The sequence below is a fragment of the Schistocerca gregaria genome, chromosome 4 (genome assembly GCF_023897955.1).
Source record: "Schistocerca gregaria isolate iqSchGreg1 chromosome 4, iqSchGreg1.2, whole genome shotgun sequence".
NCBI lineage: Eukaryota > Metazoa > Arthropoda > Insecta > Orthoptera > Acrididae > Schistocerca > Schistocerca gregaria.
In genome coordinates this window covers 36,623,269-36,650,402 of record NC_064923.1, presented here as the reverse complement: position 1 = coordinate 36,650,402, position 27,134 = coordinate 36,623,269, and the positions used below count along the sequence as shown (strand labels likewise).

Sequence of the window (27,134 nt, the reverse complement as noted above, 5' to 3'; positions counted from 1 at the left end):
GTGGGACTTAACATCTGAGGTCATCAGTCCCCTAGAACTTACTACTTAAACCTACCTAACCTAAGGACATAACACATATCCATACACGAGGCAGGATTCGAACCTGCGACCGTAGCGGTCGCGCGGTTCCAGACTGTAGCGCCTAGAACCCAGCCAACAACCTGGGACACGGGACCAACAGTTCAACGCGGAGTCCGAACCACGTGTTTTCTCTGGCGCCTCCTCCCACTCCTCACACTGTTGAGAGCTGATGGCCAGGTTTACAATTAGAATGAAAATTCCGTGTTACGACCGAGATTCGATATCGCGACCTCTCGATGTCCAGGCACGCACTTCACTGCAGGACAATCAGGCCTGACATGTATGTAAATAGTTCATCCATACGTTTTGCTGAGTGACTTCCGAGTATGAAAATATGTGAGGTATATGGCCTAATCTCTCGGTTCCGTTGCCTTTGAATCTTAAATTCTTTATCCGTCAAGGGAGCGTAGATCTTACTACCGGACATAAATTTCAACTTTATATCCGTTCCTATGAACGAAGGGGTCTTACCAGTTGGACATACAGACAATATAATACGATCTGAAGCATTTCTAAATTTCATCTGGATACAATTACTGCAATACGCTATCGTAACGTACTTATACGAACGTTATTTTCTCCATACTTGAAAGTCAGCTTGTATGCTTAGGAACTTGTAACTTACCAGCATCGGTTTTTAATCGTTCGTATAAGTGGAGCAATACTATAAGATTTTAGAGATCTGGTCGATAATGAAAGACTGATCAATATTGTAGTGTTGGCAGAAGAGCCAACACCGTGTTACTAGAGGAGGCCGAAATGCACGCGTTTTAGCTCACGAACGCTGGCGTGAGGAGGGAAGAACTATACTGACGTGAGGTCTGGAACATGACAAGGAATTAGAATTCAGAAAGCGGACGTAACTAGTTCGATACTTAACTTTAATCCATTAATGATGATCGTCACTCTTGACGGTACATGATTCACAATATCAATATCAATAGTAACTGAATATGGCGCCTTGCTAGGTCGTAGCAAATGACGTAGCTGAAGGCTATGCTAAACTCTATGCTCGTCTCTGCAAATGAGGGCGTCTGTAGTCAGTGAACCATCGTTAGCAAAGTCGGCTGTACAACTGGGGCGAGTACTAGGGAGTCTCTCTAAACTAGACCTGCCGTGTGGCGGCGCTCGGTCTGCAATCACTGATAGTGGCGACACGCGGGTCCGACGTATACTAACGGACCGTGGCCGATTTAAAGGCTACCACCTACCAAGTGTGGTGTCTGGCGGTGACGCCACAAATGTATTACTATCATAATAGTTGGAGGACTCTAAGGAACAGGAGACGTCTCTATACATATGGATCACTAATTGTGGTGCTGGCTTTCTAAGAAATACACAAAACAAGAGTGATTTCAACAATTATGTTTCTGTGGAAAGCTAACTGATGGTATTAAAGCTGAGTTTTATGAAAAATTGTGCGTAATTTGGAAGGTAAATGGTCTCTGGGTGGAGCCTGACGGAGCTACATCTGTCTGAACTGTGAAAAAGACAAGTACTATATATTACTATAATTACTGGCAACGACTGAGTTAGTTCACTGAAATAATCGAAACATTGATGTTTGAGTAAGGCATTCGAATGAACTGGAAACTGAAATTCTTGTCACTTTTAGTTGACAACAATCACGATAGCAAATGTGCATTTAGCTGACTGTCGTTATCCAGTGACATCAGTCACCCGAAATTGTTTCAGGCTTTATTTTCTATTGAAAATAGTCTTCAGTAATCGAGAAGCCGTGCTGGTGGATGCTGTGTGACGAAGTTTGAGTTCTAGAAAGGCGTAACTGTCAGTGCTGTTTCTCTTTTCCATGTGCGAGTGCTCAACAATCATTTACCAAAAAATCTACACATGCCAAATAGCAGTTTAATTCATTGTTTAAATATGATGTGCTGAAAAAATTTGACTTGACATATTCCTGGAGTTCAGTGGTCTGACGACGATGATAAGTAAAATTAAGTTAAATAACATGACACTATTATGGACGGCAAATCGAAATTCACAGTTAGAGATTTTATTGTTCAGTACATTTGTATTTCAAGAAGCATTAAGTATATCAGTATTAACTCTGAGTTTTGATAACTACACACATCGAAAAAAGTTTTGCATCACCTTGTTTTCGAGATTTCCGGAACCCGTACAAAAAATTGCAATAGAGATCAACATAAACATCATTTCCGCCCTTTTTGTTGCTCATGAAAACCACACATACAGCGAGACCTTAAGAGGTGGTGGTCCAGATTGCTGTTCACACCGGTACCTCTAATTCCCAGTAGCACGTCCTCTTGCATTGATGCATGCCTGTATTCGTCGTGGCGTACTATCCAGAAATTCATCAAGGCACTGTTGGTCCAGATTGTCCCACTCCTCAACGGCGATTCGGCGAAGATCCCTCAGAGTGGGTGGTGGGTCACGTCGTTCATAAACAGCACTTTTCAATCTATACCAGGCATAGGGTTCGAGTCTGGAGAACATGCTGGCCAATCTAGCGATGTCGTTATCCTGAAGGAAGTAATTCGTAAGATGCGCACGATGGGGGAGCGAATTGTCGCCATGAAGACGAATGCCTCGCCATTGTGCTGCCGATATGGTTTCACTCTCAGTTGGAGTATGCCACTCACGTATCGTACAGCTGTTACGGCGCCTTCCATGACCACCAGCGCCATACGTCGGCCCCACATAATGCCACCCCAAAACATCAGGGAACCTCCACCTTGCTGCATTCACTGGACAGTGTGTCTAAGGCGCTCAGCCTAACCGGGTTGGCTCCAAACACGTCTCCGACGATTCTCAGGTTGAAGGCATATGGGACACTCATTGGTGAAGAAAACGTGATGCGAATTCTGTGCGGTCCATTCGGCATGTTGTTGGACCCATCTGTACCGCATTGTATGTTGTCGTGGTTGCAAAGATGGACCTCGTCATGGACGTCGGGAGTGAAGCTGCGCATCATGCAGCCTATTGCGCACAGTTTGAGACGTAACACGACGTCCTGTGGGTGCACGAAAAGCATTATTCAACATGGCGGCGTTGCTGTCAGGGTTCCTCCGAACCATAAACCGTAGGTAGCGATCATCCACTGCAGTAGTAGCCCTTGGACGGCCTGAGCGAGGCGTGTCATCGACAGCTCCTGTCTCTTTGTATCTCCTCCATGTCCGAACAACATCGCTTTGGTTCACTCCGAGACGCCTGGAAACTTCCCTTGTTGAGAGCCCTTCCTTGCACAAAGTAACAATGCGGTCGCGATCGAACGGCGGTATTGACCGTCTAGGCATGGTTGAACTACAGACAACACTATCCGCGTACCTCCTTCCTGGGGGGGGGGGGGGGGGGGATGACTGGAACTGATCTGCTGTCGGACCCTCTCCGTCTTACAGGCGCTGCTCATGCATGGTTGTTTACATCTTTGGGCCGGTTTAGTGACATCTCTGAACAGCTAAAGGGACTGTGTTTGTGATACAATACCCACAGTCAACGTCTATCTTCAGGAGCTCTGGAAACCGGGGTGATCCAAAACTTTCTTTGATGTGTGTATATTATCACAATTTCTTATGCAAATAATAAGTGTTTCGTAGGTACATTATGGATAGGTTGATGTTCAGTTTGAAACAATGGAAACTCCAGGCTCCAGGTAGATATATCAACAGCATATACATGGTGTAAATAAAGTCGGGAACCGGGAACACTCTTAATTATTATATATTATAAATATATAATCTGCATTTGTATTCCTATAGGCTTCATTCATGCATCTGAACTAGTAGCATAATATAAGAAAAGTTTTTAGGAATCTGTCAAAATAAATTTTGCTCTAAAAAATTTTAATTATATTGTGTATGTGGTTAAAGTCACTTGGTAGTGAATCTGCTTCAAAAACTCGAATTTTTTTCCGTCTTTAATCAAAATGGTAGTTAAATGAATCGATTCGGACATCGGGAACATCTTTACATACAAATTTAAATATATGTAGGTATGCGACGGTCGGATGTCAAATGGCGTCATTATTATTTGCGTTGACCTAGAAGCGTGAGACGCGGAAAGAAATAAGGTTTCACAGTAAAACTGAAGGAAAGTAACGTAAAGTCTTTCATTTGTAATTACGTAAGACGAAAAAACAGCTCTTCACTGAGTTCCTTTAATCCGATTTTCGGTTTGCATTTCCGTCTTTGAGAGCGTCTTTTCCTGTGAAAGTAAGCGTGTATCAAATTGAAATTGATATCACGTACTAAAGTTGGTGGTCACTTGGCCGTGTCAAAGTTTGAAGCTTGTAAGTGAAGGCAGGGAGGAGTTAGGGTAATTTATGCGTTCGCGTTGTGTCTAATTTATGAGGCAAGCAAAGATAACAGAATAGCACAGAGGAGCAAGAAAAGGAAGAGAGAAGATGAGGAACACACAAACCAAGAATATTGTGCAACTGGAGAGCTTTAAGAACAACAGAGGTGAGTAACATATGAAGTGTACCTTTAAACTAAATTTCCCAAGAATCAAATTTTCTGACATGTTTATTTTTATGAAAAAAAATTATTTGAGCTAGAGGTCTGAAATTTTTTTGTGATATTTCAGGCTACCATTTGGAGAAAAGTAGACTACAAACACCAGCTTACTATCAGCAGGAGAAAAAATATACCCCTATTAATTATAAAAATTACCTTAATTTGATTGTCTAATTTATGTATTTGTAGAATAAAAACTGTTGACTGAAATCATTTGATTGTAGTCTGATAATAATGTCATAAATGTGTGCACAAAGTTTTAAGCATCTAGAGAAAGTGGCTAATAAGTCTATAGACTTCAAAAATAGACTGGCAGGAAAAATTTTAAATTACTGACCGACATAAATGTTTAGATAATCAATGTTATATCGCAACTATTCTGATTATTGTTATACCAATACCTTCATCCTCAAAACACTTCGATTATCCTAAAATTTCTGTGTATTCGGAGTTCATATTATGTAGTTAGACCCTGATAAACTTCATGAAAATTATTACTTTTTTTCACTGGCAAGTTACCTTAAGGAAGGAAAATAATTGCGGGCATTAGGTGAAGGCTGCTTCAGTTTGGAGCACAGTGCTTGTTTTGGCCAGAGTAATATACAGAGTGACAATTATTGAACTACATGAAACAAAATCGTCATAACTTCTGAATAGTTTGCTTTAGGACGTTCAAACTGCACGGCATGATTGGAGTTATTGATGTGAATAGCGACGAAGCCCACTTTCATTTGGATGGGTTCGTCAATAAGCAACATTGGCGCATTTGGGGGACTGAGGATCCACACCGAGAAGTCTCTTCACCGTCAGTGGGCGACTGTGTGGTGTGAAATGTCCAGGCACGGAATAATCGGTGAGATATTTCTTGATGGCACAGTGAATACCGAAATGTAGTGAAGGTATTGGAACATGATTAGATCTCCATTATTCAAAGTGACCCATATTTCGACAAGATGTGTTCATGCAAGACGGAGCTCGACGCCATCGAAGCAGCAGAGCGTTTCATGTCCTGGAGGAGCGCTTTGGGGGCAGCACTCTGAGCAGAGGCCACTGCCATGGGCCTCGATTGACCGCCATATTCTTCGGATCTGGGGCTATGTTAATGACAAGGTGCACACTAATAACCTCAACACCAATACTGAGCCATTCAAGAGGTCATCGACAGCATCGATTTTCCGACACGTCAGCTGCCTACGCAGAATTCAGCTCTTCCTCTGCGCCACATCATCACCAATGATGGCAGGCATATCGCACATGTCGCAACCTATATCCGAATATCTGTAGTGACGTTTACGTGTTGAATAAAGTGTGTGCACTCGGTAGCTTGTAACTGATTTACGTTTGTTTTGGATAATTCAATAATTGTCACCCTGTGTAACTGCTGTGTACAGCATAGTAGAACTGGTCTGAGCGCAGTGTATCGGATAGTGGGGGATAAACATGGTAGTCACTAATTTATTACAATTATAGTTTGTAGTAATAACTTGCAAATGCATTTCAGATGAGTACAAGCCACAGAACAAATGTACACATAAACTTAAAAAAGATTATATAGAAAGTACGAAATTATAAGCATAACTCTCATTCTTTCTCCAGATACTGTTTGGTGGAACAGGGAAAAATCTTAATATAAGATACAAAGTAGGCATAGAAGCTCTTTCTCTTCTTTTTCTTCTTCTTTTTCTTTTTCTTTGTATTCGGTGGTTCTTCAGTCCGTGACGAGCCTTCGCCTCTTCCACCATTTGCGCCAGATATTGCAATGTTGTGGCACTGATTTTCTGTTCCTGTATCGCCTTCTACGTGGATATTCTACAGTAACACCTATCAGCACGATCTTTGCCCCTTTCTTTGATACCCCTGTGTCACGCATACAGTATGTGCCACATGCCCATCTCAGTCTCGCTGACTGCGTTGTCTTTGTGATGCGTGGTTATTTACAGATGGCATAAAGTACATTGTAATGGCTTGTGCTCCAGTTTCCTTCAGAGCAACACGGGCCTAATACTCTGTGGAGTACCTTCCTATCAGAGGCGTCCTGTACGCTGGCAGCCCAGTTCCTGGTGCGTGTCTGAGCAGTGGTTGCCGTACACCGAGGAGGCACAAGAAGTGACGTGCCTCCCAGTATCTTCGGAACTCCCCCTGCCCGGCGTAGCGCATCAGCTGGACGTGGTATAGACTCAGCAAGCCGTTGGAAGTTCCCTGCAGAAATAATGAGCCGTACTGCCTCCATAGCAGACCATAATGGCGAAAGTGTTGCAGGTGCGGGATGTTTTGCACGAACTCACCTCCCGATTGCGTCCCACAAATGTTCAATGGGATTCATGATGGGTGAACAGGGTGGCCAGATCATTCGCTCGAATTGTCTTCAGATCAGTCGCGAATAATTGTGCCCCATTGACATGGAGCATAGTCATTCATAAAAATGCCATCGTTGTTTGAGAACATGAAGTCCACGATGGTCTCCATGTAATTAATTTCCAGTCAATGATCGGTTCAGTTGAAACAGAGGACCCAGTCCATTCCGTGTAACATTACCCACATCATTATGGAGCCACCATCAGCTTGCACAGTGCCTTGCTTGTAACTTGGATCCATGGCTTAGTGGCGTCTGCACCAGACACGAACGCTACCATCAGCTCTTACCAACTGAAATCTGGACTCATGTGGCCAAGCTACGGTTTTCCAGTCGTCCAGGGTTCAACTGACACGGTCTAGAGCCGAGGAAAGGTTGTTCTTGTAATTGTTTTCAGTGAGTGGGGTTTCGTTCAGTCTGTGCAGCACATATTGGAAGCCGCCTAGTTTGTGTGTAATCGGATGATTAGAATCTTTGTGAATGGCTGTGCTGGTGGTGGTCACTTTCCTGAACGTAGAGAATTGGTGTTGGTTGTTGTGTCTGTATATTGTGAGGTCAAGGAAGCTTAAACTCTTGTCTTGTTTTTTTCCTATGGTGAATTTTATTTTTGGGTGTACTTTGTTTATATCACTGTGGAGTTGTTGGATGCGATTTGGTGTTTCATCTACAAGGCACATGACGTCATCTGCATAACAGTACCAATATATTATCCGGTATTGTTTGGGTGTTACTATTGTTTCAAATATTTTATTTTCAATGTAACTGAGAAAAATGAAGGCTAAGAGTCCACTGACAGGTGATCGTATTGGGAACTCGTCTTCTTGTGAGTAGAACTGATTGTCAAATGAGAAATAGCTTTTCCCTGTCATTAGTTTTAGAATGCTAGCTATTTCTCTTTGTGGGGTTTGGGAATTTTGGCTTGTTCTTCTAATTGTTGTTTGATGATGTTGATGGATTCTGTGGTGGAGATATTGATGTACATGGATGTGATTCAAATGATGTGAGTGTGGCTGTTGTGGGTATGTTGTTGTCTTTGATTTGTTGCATCAGCTCTTCAGTGTTGTGTATGCTTCTGTTATTTGTGTATATGTAATGATTTTGTAAGTATGTGTGCATTTCTCTGGCTAAGTGGTAAGTAGGTGGACTTCTGAAATTGTCTACACGGCTTATCGGAATGCCATCCCTGTGCAGCTTTATAGGGCTGTTCAGTGTGGGTGCTTCGGGGTTCTGTTGTTTCAACCATTTTGCTTTCTGATTTGTGAATATGTGTTAAATATTTTATAGGATTGTTAGTGTGTTTTTCTGGTATATTTGTGTTGGGTCACTGGTTAGCATTGTTATGTTGTTGTCTTCCAGAAATTTTAAGGTTTTTCCCTTGTATCCATCCTATTTTATTATTATCATGGTGCTGCCCTTGTCTGATTTCGTAATGAGTGCCTCATTGTTTTCAAGTTCGTCCTCTATTTTTCTGGATGTTTTTTCTTCTTCAGTTTTTGTTCCTGCCAATATGTTGTTTTTGTTTTCCGTTATTGTGCATCTTATTTCTTCTGCGTCTAATTCTCCTTGTCAGACCTGTATTGCAGTTTGGGTTATTGTTCCTTTCTTGTTGTTTTATGATGTGCTCACTTTCTGTGATAGGATCCTCCACTGTCTTGTGTGTGATGTGTGTGTTGGCATGGTATTTTGGGCCTTTTTCTAGAAAATTTACTTCTTGGTTGGTAAGTTGTATGTCAGTAAGGTTGACCATACGTTGGTGGAATGTGTAGTTTGCTTGCTTTCTATTTTTATGTGCTAAAACTTCGATTTTTTTTAAAAGAGTGTTTATTTTTTGTTGTTGTTTATTCCATTTTGATTTTATTTGTGTCATTGTGTTTTGTTTGACTCTATTCATGATATCATTAAATATTTCAGAGATTTTAATGTGATTTCCTAGTCCATGATGAATTTTGAATAGTTCAACATTGAGTTCCTACTTTTTTTGTATGTAGTTATCTAATTTCTTGCTTCAGTCATTCATTTTCAGATTTGTGTTTGGCATGACGACCTGCAGGTGACATACTGTTTACATTTGCATATATACAGTTATTCTTTATATTCATGAGATATATATTGGTACTGTTATGTACATGACATCATATGCCTTGTAGATGAAACACCAAGTCGCATCCAACAAATCCACAGTGATATCATCAAAGTACACCCAAAGATAAAATTCGCCATAGAAACAGAACATGACAAGAGGTTAAACTCCCTTGACCTCACAATATAGAGACACAACAACCAACACCAATTCTCTACATTCAGGAAAGTAACCACCACCAGCACAGCCATTCACAAAGATTCTAATCATCCGATTACACACAAATTAGGCGGCTTCCAATACATTCTACACAGACTGAACAAAACCCCACTCACAGAAAACAACTACAATAATGAATTGCAGACAATCAGACAAATAGCAGTAGAGGATGGATATGACACAAACACTATATATAAACTCAACACAACATTAAAAAGGACACCCAACACACAAAAACAAGAGCCTCCTCATCAACTTACAAACAGACAGAACGCACACATGAGCACACACGAACAAGAACCACCTTCAACTGTTCCACTGTCAGCCATCTTACTTTTACACCTTCAACTGTTCCACTGTCCGCCATGTTTGTTTTTACAGCTGGTAACCAGTGAAACAATGCCAGTGACTCTGGCAACTCAATGTATAATGTTTGGCGGTGATGAAGATGAAAAAGAAAATGTAAGTGAAACATTATGTACACAGACATACATACAAACGCACACACAGAATTACTTAATTTCAGGCATATAAATAACAATTTTCAAATCGTAATTTTGGCTCAATTAATTTATCTTCATCAAGGTGTAAGTGGTTGCAGATGACAAACTTTGGAAGAATACAGTCACTGTAGAAACACAACACATCAGAAAAACAACACTCTGTGGTAAAAAGGTATGAATTCATAATTTATGTGTTTTTACAATCTGTAATTATGACTTAAAAACTAATAGTTATATGTATACAAACAGCAAAGAACACTCTTTATCTTTAACAGATGAAAAATAAAATCACAGTGAACTTGCTGGAATTGCAGTGAAACATGTTTGGGTTAAAGAACAAAATTGTGTTCTGCTAAAGGCACACTCTGTCCAAAAACATACGTACTGTTAAAGCAAATACGGAAAACAAGAGCTTCAACCCAAAGATGATTATGTTGCCCACATGTTGATGTTACATACCGTTATCAGAGTCACGCTGCGTTGCATGTATGACGCAAAAACGCCATCAAACGAAACCCTTTGATCACCCCTTATACAATGATCTCAGGCAATGAATTTTCATTTGGATGGATTAGGAACACTATGAGGCAGGGAACCCTCGAAATACGGCGGCAGGTGAGGGACGCTGGAGGTGGGCGTGGGCAGCGCCGGCCCTACCTGTTGAGCGCCTGGTGGTGCCTGACGCAGCCAACCAGCAGATAGCAGTCGTCGTCGTCGTCGCCCTTCTCCTCGGGCGACCGGCAGCTCCTGGCGACCGCCTCGTTGAGGATCTCCAGTTCGACGCCCAGGTAGACCATGACGCTGACGTAGAAGACGTCGATGACGGCCGTCGTGATGAAGGCGATGTACAGCGTCACCGACTGGTACAGCAGCGCCAGCTCGTAGTTGGGCGAAGGCACCGGGTCGAAGGGGAACCACGCATCGAAGAGCAGGTGCCTGCGGGCGCCATCGACACCGCTGCGTACCCCCGCACGTGCGTTCTCCCCCACGACATTTGGAACGTTATTGTATATATACTCTTATACTTGCGTTTGCCCCACTGAGACTTTAAGCTCCCTGCAATTACACCGAAATTGGCAGCAAGTTCAGGATATTGTCCACAGATACCAACTGCTATATACAGTTCCTCTGATCACACTGCACGTTAAAATACACTATTGGCCATTAAAATTGCTACAACAAGAAGAAATGCAGATGATCGACGGGTATTCATTGGACAAATGTACTATACTAGAACTCACATGTGATTACACTTTCACGCAATTTGCGTTCATACATCCTGAGAAATCAGTACTCAGAACAACCACCTCTGGCCGTCATAACGGCCTTGATACGCCTGGGCATTGAGTCAAACAGAGCTTGCATGGCGTGTACAGGTACAGCTGCCCATGCAGCTTCAACACGGTACCACAGTTCATCAAGAGTAGTGACTGGCCTATTGTGACGAGCCAGTTGCTCGGCCACGATTGACAAGGAAGGCCCGTACAGGACCTTGCTGAAATGTAGGGTTTCGCACGGATCGAATGAAGGGTAGAGCCACGGGTCGTAACACATCTGAAATGCAACGTCCACTGTGCAAAGTGTCATCAATGCGAACAAGAGGTGACCGTGACGTGTAACCAATGGCACCCCATACCATCACGCTGGGTGATACACCAGTATGGTGATGACGAATACACGCTTCCAATGTGCGTTCACCGCGATGTCGTCAAACACGGATGCGACAATCCAGATGCTGTAAACACAACCTGGATTCATCCGGAAAAATGACGTTTTGCCATTCGCCCACCCAGGTTCGTCATTGAGTACAACATCGCTAGCGCTCCTGTGTGTGATGCAGCGTCTAGGGTAACCGCAGCCATGGTCTCCGAGCTTATAGTCCATGCTGCTGCAAACGTCCTCGAACTGTTCGTGCAGATGGTTGTTGTCTTGCAAATGTCCCCATCTGTAACCCAGAGATCGAGACGTGGATGCACGATCCGTTACAGCCATGCGGATAAGATGCTTGTCATCTTGACTGCTAGTGATACGAGGCCGTTGGGATCCAGCAGGGCGTTCTGTCTTGCCCTCCTGAACCCACCGATTCCATATTGTGCTAACAGTCATTGGATCTCGATCAACGCGAGCAGCAGTGTCGCGATACGATAAACTTCAATCGCGATAGGCTATAATCCGACCTTTTCAATGTGTGAAACGTGATGGTACGCACTTCTCCTCCTTACACGAGGCATCACAGCTACGTTTCACCAGGTAACGCTGGTCAACTGTTGTTTGTATATGAGAAATCGGTTGGAAACTTTCCTCATGTCAGCACGTTGTAGGTATCGCCACCGGCTCCAACCTTGTGTGCATGCTCAGTACAGCTAATCATTTGCATGTCACAGCCTCTTCTTGCTGTCGGTTAAATTTCGCGTCTGTAGCACGTCATCTTCGTGGTGCAGCAATTTTAATGGCCAGGAGTATACGAATGCTGCATTGTTCCGTGGGGCCTATGGTTTCAGTCTAAATTGGAATGGTTTTTTTCTTTTTTTAATTCGCTTTTCATTAAAAATAGTCTGTATGTTATGTGTTTCGAATGGAAATTTTCGTGTAGACGCTTGTGTTTGGGAAGAATTGATTAAAAGAGTTTTGTTAAAAACTGAATTAAATCATTTTAGATGTAATGAAAGCATACAAATATTACACGGCCACACTACTTTGACGACAAATTTAAAATAAGTAGTTCGGGCAACATGTTGATGATTTGGTTGCGCATTTAACTTCATTGCTGAATGTTCATTTTGTCGCCATGATTGAAGTACATATTATTGTTACAGAAAATACAGGGGTTGTTCAATGAGTAAAGCAATACTTTTTTTCTGAAAGCAGGTTGGCTTATACCTCCCCATTCTTTTGTCTCTCCGTTCAGTGTCTCGGCTTTTGGCCCTCACAGTACCAGCCCCCTGGTCGACGTCGGAACCAACGTGTTGCGCCGTCAGTAACCTGCCAGTCACACACGTACTGCTTCCCTCGGACTACAACCTTCATTGGGCCAATAAGGTGGAAGTCTTCTGTTAGGCAGCTAGAAACCGAGGGGTCACACACAGTTGAGTACCCCAACTGCTGGACCAGTGTGTCAGCATTACCAACAGGAACGTCCAGCTGAGCAGCCAGGTGTTTCACTGTGATCCGTCGATGAGCTACAATGAGTGAGCTACACGTCCCAACACTGCAGAAGTCGCAGCTATGTGCGGCAGGCGGGAGATGTTCACTGCCAGGCCTCCGTAGACACTCTGCAAGCGCCTGTGAGTATCTGCGACGGTCTGGTTTTCCGCAAAAAAAAAAAAAAAAAAAAAAAAAAAAAAAAAAAAAAAACTCAACGACAGCCCCCTGCTTGTAAAGCACCTCTGTTACAGACGTCCATGTGATGCCACGTATAGCACCGCCAACTACGAAAACTTCATCAAACTCTAGGGGCTGAAGCGGGAAGCCGGCCAGAGTGGCCGAGGCGCTACAGTCTGGAACCGCGCGACCGCTACGGTCGCAGGTTCGAATCCTGACTCGGGCATGGATGTGTGTCATGTCTTTATGTTAGTTAGGTTTAAGTAGTTCTAAGTTCTGGGGCCTACCCTCATGAACCATGGACCTTGCCGTTGGTGGGGAGGCTTGCGTGCCTCGACGATACCGATAGCCGTACCGTGGGTGCAACCACAACGGAGGGGTATCTGTTGAGAGGCCAGACAAACATGTGGTCTCTGAAGAGGGGCAGCAGCCTTTTCAGTAGTTCCACGGCCAACAGTCTGGATGATTGACTGATCTGGCCTTGTAACACTAACCAAAACGGCCTTGCTGTGCCGGTACTGCGAACGGCTGAAAGCAAGGGGAAACTAAAGCCGTAATTTTTCCCGAGGTCACGCAGCTTTACTGTATCATTAAATGATGATGGCGTCCTCTTGGGTAAAATATTCCGGAGGTAAAATAGTCCCCCATTCGGATCTCCGGGCGGGGACTACTCAGGAGGACGTCGTTATCAGGAGAAAGAAAACTGGCGTTCTACGGATGGGAGCGTAGAATTTCAGATCCCTTAACGGGCAGAAAATTTAAAAAGTGAAATGTATAGGTTAAAAATAGTTATAGTGCGAATTAGTGAAGTTCGGTGGCAGGCGGAACAATACTTCTGCTCATGTGAATACAGGGTTATAAATACAAAATCAAATAGAGGTAGTGCAGGAGTAGGTTTAATAATGAATAAAAAAGTTGAAGTGTGAGTAAGCTACTACAAACAGCATAGTGAACGTATAATTGTGGCCAAGATAGATACGAACCCCACGCCTACCACAGTAGTACAAGTTTATATGCCAACTAGCTATGCAGATGATGATGAAATCGATGAAATGTATGATGAGATAAAAGAAATTATTCAGGTAGTGAAGGGAAACGAAAATTTAATAGTCATGGGTGACTGGAATTCGAGAGTAGGAAAAGGGAGAGAAGGAAACATAGTAGGTGAATATGGATTGGGGGTGGAAATGAAAGAAGAAGCCGTCTGGTAGAATTTTGCACAGAGCATAACTTAATCATAGCTAACACTTGGTTCAAGAATCATAAAAGACGGTTGTATACATGGAAGAACCCTGAAGATACTAAAAGGTATCGGATAGATTATATAATCATAAGACAGAGATTTAGGAACCAGGTTTTAAATTGTAAGACATTTCTAGGGGCAGATGTGGACTCTGACCACAATCTATTGGTTATGAACTGTAGATTAAAACTGAAGAAACTGCAAAAAGGTGGGAATTGAAGGAGATGGGACCTGGACAGACTGAAAGAACCAGAGGTTGTACAGTGTTTCAGGGAGAGAATAAGGGAACAATTGACAGGAATAGGGGAAATAAATACAGTAGAAGAAGAATTGGTAGTTCTGACGGATGAAGTACTGAAGGCAGCAGAAGATCAAGTAGGTAAAAAGACAAGGGGTAGTTGAAATCCTTGGTAACAGAAGAAATATTGAATTTAATTGATGAAAGGAGAAAATATAAAAATGCAGTAAATGAAGCAGGCAAAAGGAATACAAACGTCTCAAAAATGAGATCGACAGGAAGCGCAAAATGGCTAAGCAGGGATGGCTAGAGGACAAATGTAAGGATGTAGAAGCTTATCTCACTAGGGGTAAGATAGATACTGCCTACAAGAAAATTAAAGAGACATTTTGAGAAAAGAGAGCCACTTGTATGAACATCAAGAAACCCAGTTCTAAGCAAAGAAGGGAAAGCAGAAAGGTGGAAGGAGTATATAGAGGGTCTATACAAGGGCAATGTACTTGTGCACAATATTATGGAAATGGAAGAGGATGCAGATGAAGATGAAATGAGAGATACGATACTGCGTGAAGAGTTTGACAGAACACTGAAAGACCTGAGTCGAAACAAGGCCCCGGGAGTATACAACATTCTATTAGAACTACTGACGGCCTTGGGAGAGCCAGTCCTGACAAAACTCTACCATCCGGTGAGCAAGATGTACGAGACAGTCGAAATAGCCTCAGACGTCAAGAAGAATATGATAATTCCAATCCCAAAGAAAGCAGGTGTTGACAGATGTGAAAATTACCGAACTATCAGTTTAACAAGTCACAACTGCAAAATACTAACTCGGATTCTTTACAGGCGAATGGAAAAACTGGTAGAAGCCGACCTCGGAGAAGATCAGCTTGGATTCCGTACAAATGTTGGAACACGTGGGGCAATACTGACCTTACGACTTATCTTAGAAGAAAGATTAAGAAAAGGCAAACCTACGTTTCTAGTATTTGTAGACTTAGAGAAAGCTTTTGACAATGTTGACTGGAATACGGTCTTTAAAATTCTAAAGGTGGCAAGGGTAAAATACAGGAAGCGAAAGGCTATTTACAATTTGTACAGAAACCAGATGGCAGCTATAAGAGTTGAGGAGCATGAAAGAAAAGCAGTGGTTGCGAAGGGAGTGAGACAGAGTTGTAGCCTCTCCCCCATGTTATTCAATCTGTATATTGAGCACGCAGTAAAGGAAACAAAATAAAAATTTGGAGTAGATATTGAAATCCACGGAGAAGAAATAAAAACTTTGAGTTTCGCCGATGACATTGTAATTCTGTCAGAGACTGCAAAGGACTTGGATGAGCAGTTGAATGGAATGGACAGCGTCTTGAAAGGAGGGTATAAGATGAACATCAACAAAAGCAAACCGAGGATAATGGGATGTAGTCGAATTAAGTCGGGTGATGCTGAGAGAATTAGATTAGGCAATGAGACATTTAAAGTTGTAAAGGAGTTTTGCTATTTGGGGAGCAAAATAACTGATGATGGTCGAAGTAGAGAGGATATAAAATGTAGACTGGCAATGGCAAGGAAAGCGTTTCTGAAGAAGAGAAATTTGTTAACATCAAATATAGATTTAAGTGTCAGGTAGTCGTTTCTGAAAGTATTTGTATGGAGTGTAGCCATGTATGGAAGTGAAACGTGGATGATAAATAGTTTGCACAAGAAGAGAATAGAAGCTTTCGAGATGTGGTGCTACAGAAGAACGTTGAAGTTTAGGTGGGTAGATTACGGAACTAATGAGGAGGTATTGAATAGGATTGGGGAGATGAGAAGTTTGTGGCACAACTTGACTAGAAGAAGGGATCGGTTGGTAGGACATGTTCTGAGGCATCAAGGGATTTAGCATTGGAGGGCAGCGTGGAGGGTCAAAATCGTAGACCAAGAGATGAATACACTAAGCAGATTCAGAAGGATGTAGGTTCCAGTAGGTACTGGGAGATGAAGGAGCTTGCACAGGATAGAGTAGCATGGAGAGCTGCATCAAACCAGTCACAGGACTCAAGACCACAACAACAAGAGTTCTAGGGGACTGATGACCTCAGAAGTTCAGTCCCATAGTGCTCAGAGGCATTTGAACCATTTTTTGAAGCGGGAATATTCCACGTTGTCCCACAACAAATTCCGCATTTTTTGATTCGAAACTGTCTGTGTGCATTACCTATTGGACGCTCCTCGTAACTTTATATTTCTGTTGTTTTTCTACTGTCAGCTACTTAGTTAACGGAAAGTGAAAACTCACAGCTGAAAGTCCATCACAAATGTAATTCGATGAAATTATGTATATTGTTATTATATGGCATATTTATGAGCATAAAATTATATTTTTCAAAATAACATACCGAAGTTGCATTGCGTACAACAACCGCATACTGTATGTCGGTGACAAGAAACACACATGGTGTTTTGAAAACAAGTTTATTACTTATGAGTTATGACTAGAAACTTCGTTTCACATGATTTACGCCGAAATTCTACGAGAGGCAACGTACTGAAGCGAAATTCTTCACAACAGTGGAACGAAGGGCAAAGTACGCGGACGTTCACCAGAGGTTCCAGTCCTCTCTCGGGCTGGATGGGGTGGCCGAGCGGTTCTAGGTGCTACAGTCTGGAACCGCGTGACCACTACGGTCGCAGCTTCGAATCCTGCTTCGGGCATGAATGTGTGTGATATCCTTAAGTTAGTTAGGTCTACGTAGTTCTATGTTCTAGGGGACTGATGTCCTCAGAAGTTAAGTCCCATAGTGCTCAGAGTCATTTTCCTCTCTCGGGCATGGGTGTGTGTGTGTTGCTCTTAGCACAAGTTAGTTTAAATAGTGTGTAAGTGCAGGGACTGATGGGCTCAGCAGTTTGGTCCCTTACGAACACACTCACATTTCGTCCTGGACTGGTTCTGTCACCATGAGGATGAATAATTGCATCTCGCATGGCCACCAAAGACAAAATGGTTCAAATGGCTCTGAGCACTAAGGGACTTGACATCTGAGGTCATCAGTCCCCTGAGACTTAGAACTACTTGAACCTAACTAACCTAAGGACAACACACACATCCATGCCCGGGGCAGGATTGTAACCTGCGACCGTAGCAGTCGCGCGGTTCCGGATTGAAGGGCCTAGAACCGCTCTGTCACAGCGGCCGGCACACCAAAGACAGATTTTGTGTCTCCACTGATGTCATCCTGTCCGCATATTGCTTTATAAGTGGTGAATCTGGTAATATGGCAGTCAGTCGTCAGGAAGCCTTCCAGACGTACACATTGTGCCTGTAGATGGCGCCCTAATATCTACTGGATGTGGAGACGGTTTATGATACGAATGTTGATTCTGCTGAGCGTATTGATGTGATCCATAGCCAGACTGTGTTTCACCCTTTACGCTTTGACTTTGATTTGACAGCTGTCTAGATCCATCCTCGACAATTGTGATTCACTGTTCCTGTTGTTCGTGGGTAAATTGTGAAAGGACGATTCAGTGTGTACATTTGTTAATCAACCGGGAATTGACAGGCAGTTTAATCTTGTTAGTGATATCGCTGAGCCTTTGTGGTGCACTTTGGAGAGAGGAGTGTCCGATTACAACCCACCTACACCATCGTTATGTGCAGTAGCGCCCGCATCTCGTGGTCGTGCGGTAGCGTTCTCGCTTCACACGCCCGGGTTTCCGGGTTCGATTCCCGGCGGGGTCAGGGATTTTCTCTGGCTCGTAATGGCTGGATGTTGTGTGATGTCCTTAGGTAAGGTAGGTTTAAGTAGTTCTAAGTTCTAGGGGACTGATGACCTAAGATGTTAAGTCCCGATGTGCTCAGAGCCATTTGAACCATTTTTTTGTGAAGTAGCCACTAGTTTGCACGAAAATGCCACTAGATTTCCTCAGAAAAAATACAGGACCCGTATTTATCCATTTCGAGATGACAGATAGTTGTTTTGATTGCCACCTTGTTTCCTGTACAGTATCAGGCGTGGTAATGTGTTGTGTTTTTAGTTTTTCATACTTTTGTCCAGCGTCGGAATTTCACGAAAATTGGATAACTTCCAAATTATAATCTTAAGTTTGCACCGCATTTGCGTGAACGTTTAGCTCAAACTACAGCTGGCTACCAGTACGCACCTGGGCAGCGTGGCGTTGGTGTCGGGGTCCGGGGCGAGCGCGGCGTTGGCGACGAGCGGCGAGGCGTACCAGGCGAGCATCATGAGGTGGCCGCACAGGTAGAAGGCGGCGGCGGCGCGCCGCAGCAGCGCGGCCGACTGCGCCAGCATGCGCTCCGGCCGGCCCGGGGGCAGCGCCGCCTCCGCCGCCCCCGCGGCGCGCCGCTCCGCCGCCAGCTCCACCACCAGCCGCTGCGGGCCGCCCCAGTAGCCGAACGTCGACACCTTCACCTGCCGGCAGGCGCCGAGGCGGCAGTACAGCGGGGAGCGCAGGGCAGCTGCAACACTCCACGCGTGTAACAATGTGTACCCCAACCTGGGAAGCTGATCGAGACCCGAACGCGCCTTTAAGACACGAGCTGCAATCACTGTGCACAGTGGAGTGCCTATGTATCCTAAAGTGGAGAATTACAATACTGGCCATTAAAATTGCTACACCAAGAAGATGACGTGCTACAGTCGCGAAATTTAACCGATAGGAAGAAGAGGCTGTGACATGCAAATGAGCACTCACACAATGTTGGCGCCGGTGGCGACACCTACAACGTGCTGACATGAGGAACATTTCCAACAGATTTCTCATACACAAACAACAGTTGACCGGCGTTGCGTGGTGAAACGTTGTTGTGATGCCTCGTGTAAGGAGGAGAAATGCGTAGCATCACGTTTCCGACTTTGATATACGCCGGATTGGAGCCTACCACGATTGCAGTTTACCGTATCGCAACATTGCCGCTCTCGTTGGTCGAGATCCAATGACTATGGAATCGGTGGGTTCAGGAGGGTAATACGGAACGCCGTGCTGGATCCCAACGGCCTCGTATCACTAGCAGTCGAGATGACAGGCGCTTTATCCGCATGGCTGTAACGGATCGTGCAGCCACGTCTCGATCTCTGAGTCAACAGATGGGGACAAGACAACAATCATCTGCACGAACAGTTCGACGACGTTTGCAGCAGCATGGACTATAAGCTCCGAGACCATGGCTGCGGAAACCCTTGACGCTGCATCACACACAGGAGCGCCTGCGATGGTGTACTCGACGACGAACCTGGGTACACGAATGACAAAACGTCATTTTTTCAGATGAATCCAGAATCTGTTTACAGCATTATGATGGTCGCATCTGTGGTTGGCGACATCGCGGTGAACGCACATTGGAAGCGTGTATTCCTCATCGCCATACTGGCCTATCACCAGGCGTGATGCTATGGGGTGCCATTGGTTACACGTCTCGGTCATCTCTTCTTCGCATTGACGGCACTTTCAACAGCGGACGTCACATTTCAGATGTGTTACGACCCGTGGCTCTACCCTTCATTCGATCCCTACGAAACCCTACATTTCAGCACGACCGCATGTTGCAGGTCCTGTAGGGGCCTTTCTGGATAGAGAAAATGTTCGACTGCTGTCCTGGCCAGGACATTCTCGAGATCTCTCACCAATTGAAAACGTCTGGTCAATGGCAGGCGAGAAACTGGCTCGTCACAATACGCCAGTCACGACTCTTGATGAACTGTGGTACCGTATTGAAGGTGCGTGGGCAGCTGTACCTGTACACGCGATCGAAGCTCTGTTTGACTCAATGCCCAGTCGTATCAAGGCCGTTATTTCGGCTAGAGGTTACTGATTTCTCAGGATCTATGCACCCAAATTGCGTCAAAATGTAATCACATGTCTGTTCTAAAATAATATATTTGTCCAATGAATACCCATTTATCATGTGCATTTCCTCTTGGTGTAGCAATTCTAATGGTCAGTAGGGTACAGGGGAATAATTTTGACGCCAAAGTAGCTTGGGATTAACACATTAATTTGTTCAGTTTAACGATATATTAAACTGATCTGACTAAAAAGAATATCAATCGATTTTACAAATCTCCCCTACGTGAATTCTGCCAAGTCAGCTGTTTGGTTCTCACCGTTACATAAAGGAACAACACAGCTGACCGTCTGAACATTAACCACCGACTTTTATACGGACGAATACAGTGACTGTTGGCCTGGAACTGGTGCCTCCGTTGGGTGAGTGCTGGGCTTGCGGCTCGTGGTGGCAGTGGCTTGACTGACTGCCGGCTAAGAGCAGCCCTGCGACCCCGCTGTCGCTAGTTACGGCGAGCGCGGTTGTTCTGCACGAGATGCCGTCACGGGTGTCGGTAGCAGCGCTGGCCGCTATCGTCTTGATATCACGTGTCGAATAAATTACTATCTGAGTTCTCTGTTCATGAACGGCGTCTGTTACTCTCGCCTGTATCCACTAAAGAGCCCCGCAGCGTGCAGAGGAAGTCATAACGCACTGGCGATCGGAAAAAGTAAGTGCAACAAGGAGCTTTGGACGCCACATCAGGAGATTTTTTTTCTTTCTGTTGAGTTCTTTTGTGTGTGTATATGAGTATGTTACATTTGAAACGTATTAGTTGAATTATTTAAGTTGTACAATCATGGTAAACCGGGTAGAGCAACATCTAAGTGCTGAATGGCGTCTAAGATCTGTTGAGCAGTTTCAGAGTCAACAAAGAACAGAACTGCTGTCAGCAGTTTCTTGTCTCGTACAAGGGCAATCACCCAGCAGCGATATGCCCCAGAAGCTAAAGAAGACATTCTGCTTCTCCCTCCTCCTGCCGGACAGTTGAGTCGCGTCATACATTTTTCCTCTCATGTGCAGGAGATTACGAGTACAACTACACCCCCCTCCCCCCCTGCCCACCCTCCTAGTGAAATGGTTTCCCCTCAGTCAGCCACGAACCCAGCGCTACGAGGTCACAATTGCAAGAGTAGAAGAATTTTTGCACATATACGCCGCTACTGCACGCTATAAATTTTTCCTCACGCAATGTCACAGTTATCAATCCCATAAAAAATTGATTGCGTAATTTTAGGGCATGACTAGAGTCTGTAAATTCAATTGTATCTGTGATGCAGCTTATCAGGATGAAATGTTTTGCGATGCTGTTACTCACAATCTGTCAGATCAGAGATTAGTGCCCGAATTTCTAAACCGTAGCCGCAGTGAAGTGCTTAATGTTAAAGACACACCCGAAGTTCAAGATATAGCGGAGCAAGGTTTCCGTCCACCAGTCATCGCTTCAGTTGAGACGAACAGCCCGTGTCCCGACCACAGCCGCCGTCCCACGCTCGCAGGTCAGCAACGCCTAAACACGACCGCACACCCGACTACATACAGCATTCTCCAGGCCGGAGCAACGCTAATTACACGGCCCCAGCTGCACGCGAAGCGAAGTAATCCGTGAAATGAATGCCACATCACGCACGATCGGAGAATTGCTTCTTCAGACAAACTGAATGCAAATTTTGTCTTCGCTCGGGACGTACAAAACCGGTCTGCTTGCAAAATAATAGAAAGCCCCCCCTCGCCCCCCCCCCCCCCGTTTGACACGGGAAGCAGAAACGGATTACCTGTTCAGATTCTGCGCCTTATCCTGCTCAAAAATGAGATAGGCGAAGACGTAGAAAAATAACACACAGGTTTAATACTTCAAAAAGTCTAAAAAGTGGCTCTCAGCACTATGGACTTAACATCTGAGGTCATCAGTCCACTAGACTTGGAACTACTTAAACCTAACTAACCTAAGGACATCACACACATCTAAGCCAGAGGCAGGATTCGAACCTGCGACTCTAACAGCCGCGTGGTTCCGGACTGAAGCGCCTAGAGCCGCTTGGTGGCAGTTGCCGGCTCATAAAGTTTCTTCAAATTCACTCAACTAGCTCTACTGGGCTGGTGGACACAGAGAACAGTTTTTCACAACGTGCAGTAGACAACTGTATTCAGAGAACACACCGCAAACTGTGGATGACATTGCAAAGTTGTAACCTGTCAGTGCCTTTTCAGCTACATAGCGGAGCTTCTCTCACGTTGCTTAACTACATACATATGGAAAAATTGTCCTACGACCTTTGAAAACATAAAGTCTACATCTCACCGCCTATAACGGCAAGAGCTTTTCAGTGCTTAGAACATGTCGCCTGCCTGCAGAACACAAAAATACGACTGAAGAAGTCCCTTTCACTGTAGTTCGCCGACGCATGAGCCGAAATACTTTCGGCGTGGATGCGTTTGATTCCTTCGGGTTAGACATACAGGGCAATGTGCTTAGCACTACCACAGAAGTTCCCCATGTTGCAATTCAACAACTCTGTGAGAATTATCAGCATTTGTTCAATGGTGCTATAAGAGGTGGAAAAGGTTTTGACGCTCACGTTACGCTGAAAGCTAATGCGCAACCCAAATTTTGGCACGAAAGCCCTGTGCCACATGCATTGCGCGACAACGTCGCTACAGAAATTCAGAGACCGAAATCCGTTGCAGTCTTAAAGCATTTTACAGCAAAGCAAATTTTGTGTTAAGATCTTATGGGACCAAACTGCTGTCATCGATCCCTAAGCTTATACCCTACTTAATCTATCTAAACTTACGCTATGGACAACACACTCACCCATGCCCGAAGGAGGACTCGAACCTCCGACGGGAAGAGTTTCAACAAGTCAGTGGGCATCACCCTTAGTCGTCATTCGTAGATTCATCTTTGCGCTGATTTCAGACCATGGGAAATTCACAGACAGAAGTTGATTCCAACCGGTTCTCCCGTATAAAGGAAATTTTGGATCGCCTAGCAGGCGGACAGTTCTTCTGAAAAATTGATCTTGCGAAAGCCTATCTTTAATTACCATTGGACGAAGAGGCAAAGAACATATTTGTTGAGAATACTCATGTCGGCCTCTCTGAATATCAACGCTTACATTTCGGTAGTGCTGCGTTGTTTCAAAAATTTCTCGGCAAAGTAACGTCCAACGTGCCTTCTAGTTTTAATCGCCTTAATGACATAATAGTCTCCCGACAAGCACCGTAAACAGCACCTTACAAGTTTGGACTGTTCTTTTGAGGCGGGCCTCAAACGTAACTTACAGAAATGTTGTTTTCTCAGCACAACGATGGAATACTTAGCACATATCATCGACGCCATTGGCGCTAGTTCTTCGACGAAGCATTTGCAAGCATTCCAACAATTCCGTTGCGTTGGACAAAAGACTGTGACGAAAAGTTCCAAACACTGAAAAATGCATTGCTTCGTCAACCTTGCTTTATGCACTGCTATCTGCTCAAACCACTTGTACCTGCTGTTGATGCCTCGCCGCATGACATCGGGACGGTTTTATCCCACAAAATTGGCAAAACAAAGCGCCCCATCGCATTTTTTTAAAAAAAACTTTGAGCATCGCTCAGAGAAGGAATCCCTGGCTAGAGCATATCGTATCACCAAATCTCATCATTACCTGTACGGCAGAAATTTTTTCCTGGTCACGGACGATAAGCCTTCGACTGCACTGTTTCATTCCGACTGCACGGCGCAGAAAGACAGGACTGGTGGTCAGAGGGGAAACGGTGGCGTCATTGGAAAGTAATTTTCCATTAAGAACAAGACTGCTTCAGCTGTATCATAAATAATTACTTACTACCCACCTAGTTTGGCGGCGTTAGTGCCACATCTTCAAGTGTTACATTTATATATAAACAAGAGTAATCCGGTTTCAGTTAAAATTTAGTTGAACTATACGTGAAGCAACATAGGAAAAATTAAGCGTTGTTATTTATTTCATAATTCAGTTCAAAGGATAATCAGTAGGGGACCGAACGTTCTTTGTCCAATTGTGATGAAAATGTCTAACCGTCAAGAGATCGGTAGACAAATTGAAAATAGAGCAGAATGCGGGGAACATCATCATCAAACAGTAGATCTAAAATAAGATAAGAATTGTAAACCAGATGGATGTAAAAGGTACAACAAATTATGTATAGGTGTGAAAGCGACATTCAAACTGTCAAAGAATACAAATCTCAATGAGCAAAACTTGTATGATGGAAGGCTAGGTAACGCAGGTGCAGTTTAGATAAAATGCTGCTTGCAAAATAAGCGACCTAGCTAGAAGAAACACTGGGGAAAGGTAGAATGCAAGGAGCATTATCTCGATAAAGAAATAAAGAATAAGGATTATGTGGTAAGACGTACTCCAAAAGCGTAAAACGATTCATGCGTAGATGATGAAACGTACGTTCATGTTGTACGGTGAAAGTAAGGTAACGGAAGTCTAGTGTAGATACACTGGCGCTTATAAAATGGACCGCCATCTGGGACTGGAGAAAGGAAAGCTTCAAATCGTACATAGACTTCGTTGTGGCAACATTCACAGCGACCACCTCGACAAACGGAGCTCAAACTGAGCCGGCACTGATAAAGGAAAACGGGGGTATGTGCTTAAGAACATATGCAACGCGAAGCGACACAGGAATAGAGTCGTAAACAGTGGCAGAGAAAGCTGGGTAGTAGTTTCACATGTGAAGTGTGGAAGCACCTAAAATGCAATTCCTATTTTATTCTTAAAAACAAGGGTGGGGGGTAACCATGCATAGTGGAATACAATTATAATAAAAAGATTTATATAGGACTTTATTAATAAACTGCTTTATGAATCGCAAATACATAAACACTGAAGTCTGAATCTCAGAAACCTGCATGGTATACAGTCACTGCAAAGTAACATGTAAAAAAACAAGAGATTACTGTATAATAGGTGTAAAACAAAGCATAGGTCTGTAGGTAGAGAGAGACTGAATTAAATGTGTTTGGCTGACAAGAGGGCTATGCGTGATGCCTTCAGTGACTACCGTAACAGTATCGTCTGATCGTATATAAAGGATGTTAGTGGCACAGAAGTTAGTGTCCTGTCGCTAGTGAATGAGACAGCAAATGAAATTAAGGTTAGCAAGCTGAAATGCTTAACTCCGTTTTAAAGAAATCGTTAAAAAGGAAGAAACCTCCAGGGCCCGACGGAATCCTTGACAGATTCTATGCTTAATTTGCAGCCTCTTATTATTATTATAATCTATTGTTGATCCCTCGAATAAAAAGGCGTACTCAGTTATTGGAAAAAAGCACAAGTCACATTCGTCTACAAGAGGGGAAGTAAAAGTGATCCACAAAACAATCGTTCAATATCCTTGACATCGATTTGTTGTAAAATACTCTGAGCTCAAAATTAATGCGGTATCTTGAACAGAATGATCTCCTGAACGCCAACCAGCATGGATTTTGAAAACTTCGATCTTGTGAAACCCAACTTCCACTTTTCGCTTTGGATCAAGGCAATCAGGTAGATGCTGTATTTCTTGCTTTCCGAAAAGCAGTTGATTCCATAACACACCTACGCTTATTGTCAAATGTACGATCATATGTGGGTACGAAGTGAAACTTGTGACTGGATCGAAAACTTTTGGTGGGGTGGACGCAACGTGTTGTCTTGGATGGAGAGTCATCGTCAGATGTAGAAGTAGCTTCGCGTGTGATCCAGGGAAGTGTGTTTCGGCACTTGGTGTTCATGACCTTTCGGACAATACTAATAGTAAAATCAGGATTTTTGCAGATGATGCTGATATCTACAATGATGTACTGTCTGACAGATCTTGATAAGAATTCGAAGTGGTGCAGGGATTGGCAACTTGCTTTAAATGTTGATAAATGTAAAATTTTCCACTTCACAAAAAAAAGCGTAGAGTCCTGTGACTATAATATCAATGAGTCACTGTTAGAATCGTCCAACTCATACAAATACCTGGCTTCACACTTTTTAGGAATATGAAATGGAATGATCAAATAGGTTTAGTGGTGGGTAAAGCAGGTGGAAGACTGCGGTTTATGGGTAGAATACTGGGGAAGTGCAATCAGTCTACAAAGGAAATTGCTTACAAATCGCTCGTGGAACTGGTTCTAGAATATTGCTCAAATGTGTAGTACCGTACCAGATAGGACTAACAGGGGATATTGAACATATAAAAAGAATGGCGGTGTCAATGGTCACATGTTTGTTCAACTATTGGGAGGGCGTCACAGAGGCACTGAAGAAAGTCAACTGGAAGGCTCTTGAAGATCGACTTCAACTCTCCATAGAAAGTCCATTAACAAAGTTTCAAGAATCGGCTTTAAATGATTACTCTAGGAATACACTACAACAGCCGACGTAACGCTCAGATAGGGATCGTGAAGATAAGCTTGGAATAATTGGTGCACGCACAGAGACATTCAAGCAACCATTGTTTCCGCGCTCCGTACGATAATGGAACAGGAAGAAACCCCAGTAATTGGTATCATGAGGCACCCCTCTGCCGGGCACCTCACAGTTGTTTACAGAGCATAGAATTAGAGGTAGACGTAGAGGAGCAGCACGCTTTGTATTATCGAGAAGTAGGGGAGAGAGTGTCACTGAAATGATACAGGTTTTGGAATGGAAATCATTAAAACAAAGGCGTTTTTCATTGCGGCGGTATCGTCTTGCGAAATTTCAAATATCAACTTTCTTCTGTGAACGTGAAAATATTTTATTGGAGCCGACCTACATCGGGAGAAA

The 27,134-nt window shown here is 43.7% G+C and overlaps 1 protein-coding gene across 1 annotated transcript in view; it reads right to left on the bottom strand.

The window, feature by feature from the left end:
* The window catches only part of LOC126266736 (uncharacterized), an 88,120-nt gene extending 64,243 nt beyond the window's left edge, over positions 1-23,877 (bottom strand). Inside the window, exons 1-4 of the mRNA XM_049971222.1 lie at positions 23,850-23,877; positions 18,675-19,107; positions 10,387-10,665; positions 1,332-1,408 (exon numbers count right to left, since the gene is read on the bottom strand). Coding sequence (XP_049827179.1) covers positions 1,332-1,408; positions 10,387-10,665; positions 18,675-19,107; positions 23,850-23,877 — 817 coding nt within the window. The remainder of the gene's footprint in view (positions 1-1,331; positions 1,409-10,386; positions 10,666-18,674; positions 19,108-23,849) is intronic.
* Between the last annotated feature and the right edge of the window lie 3,257 nt (positions 23,878-27,134).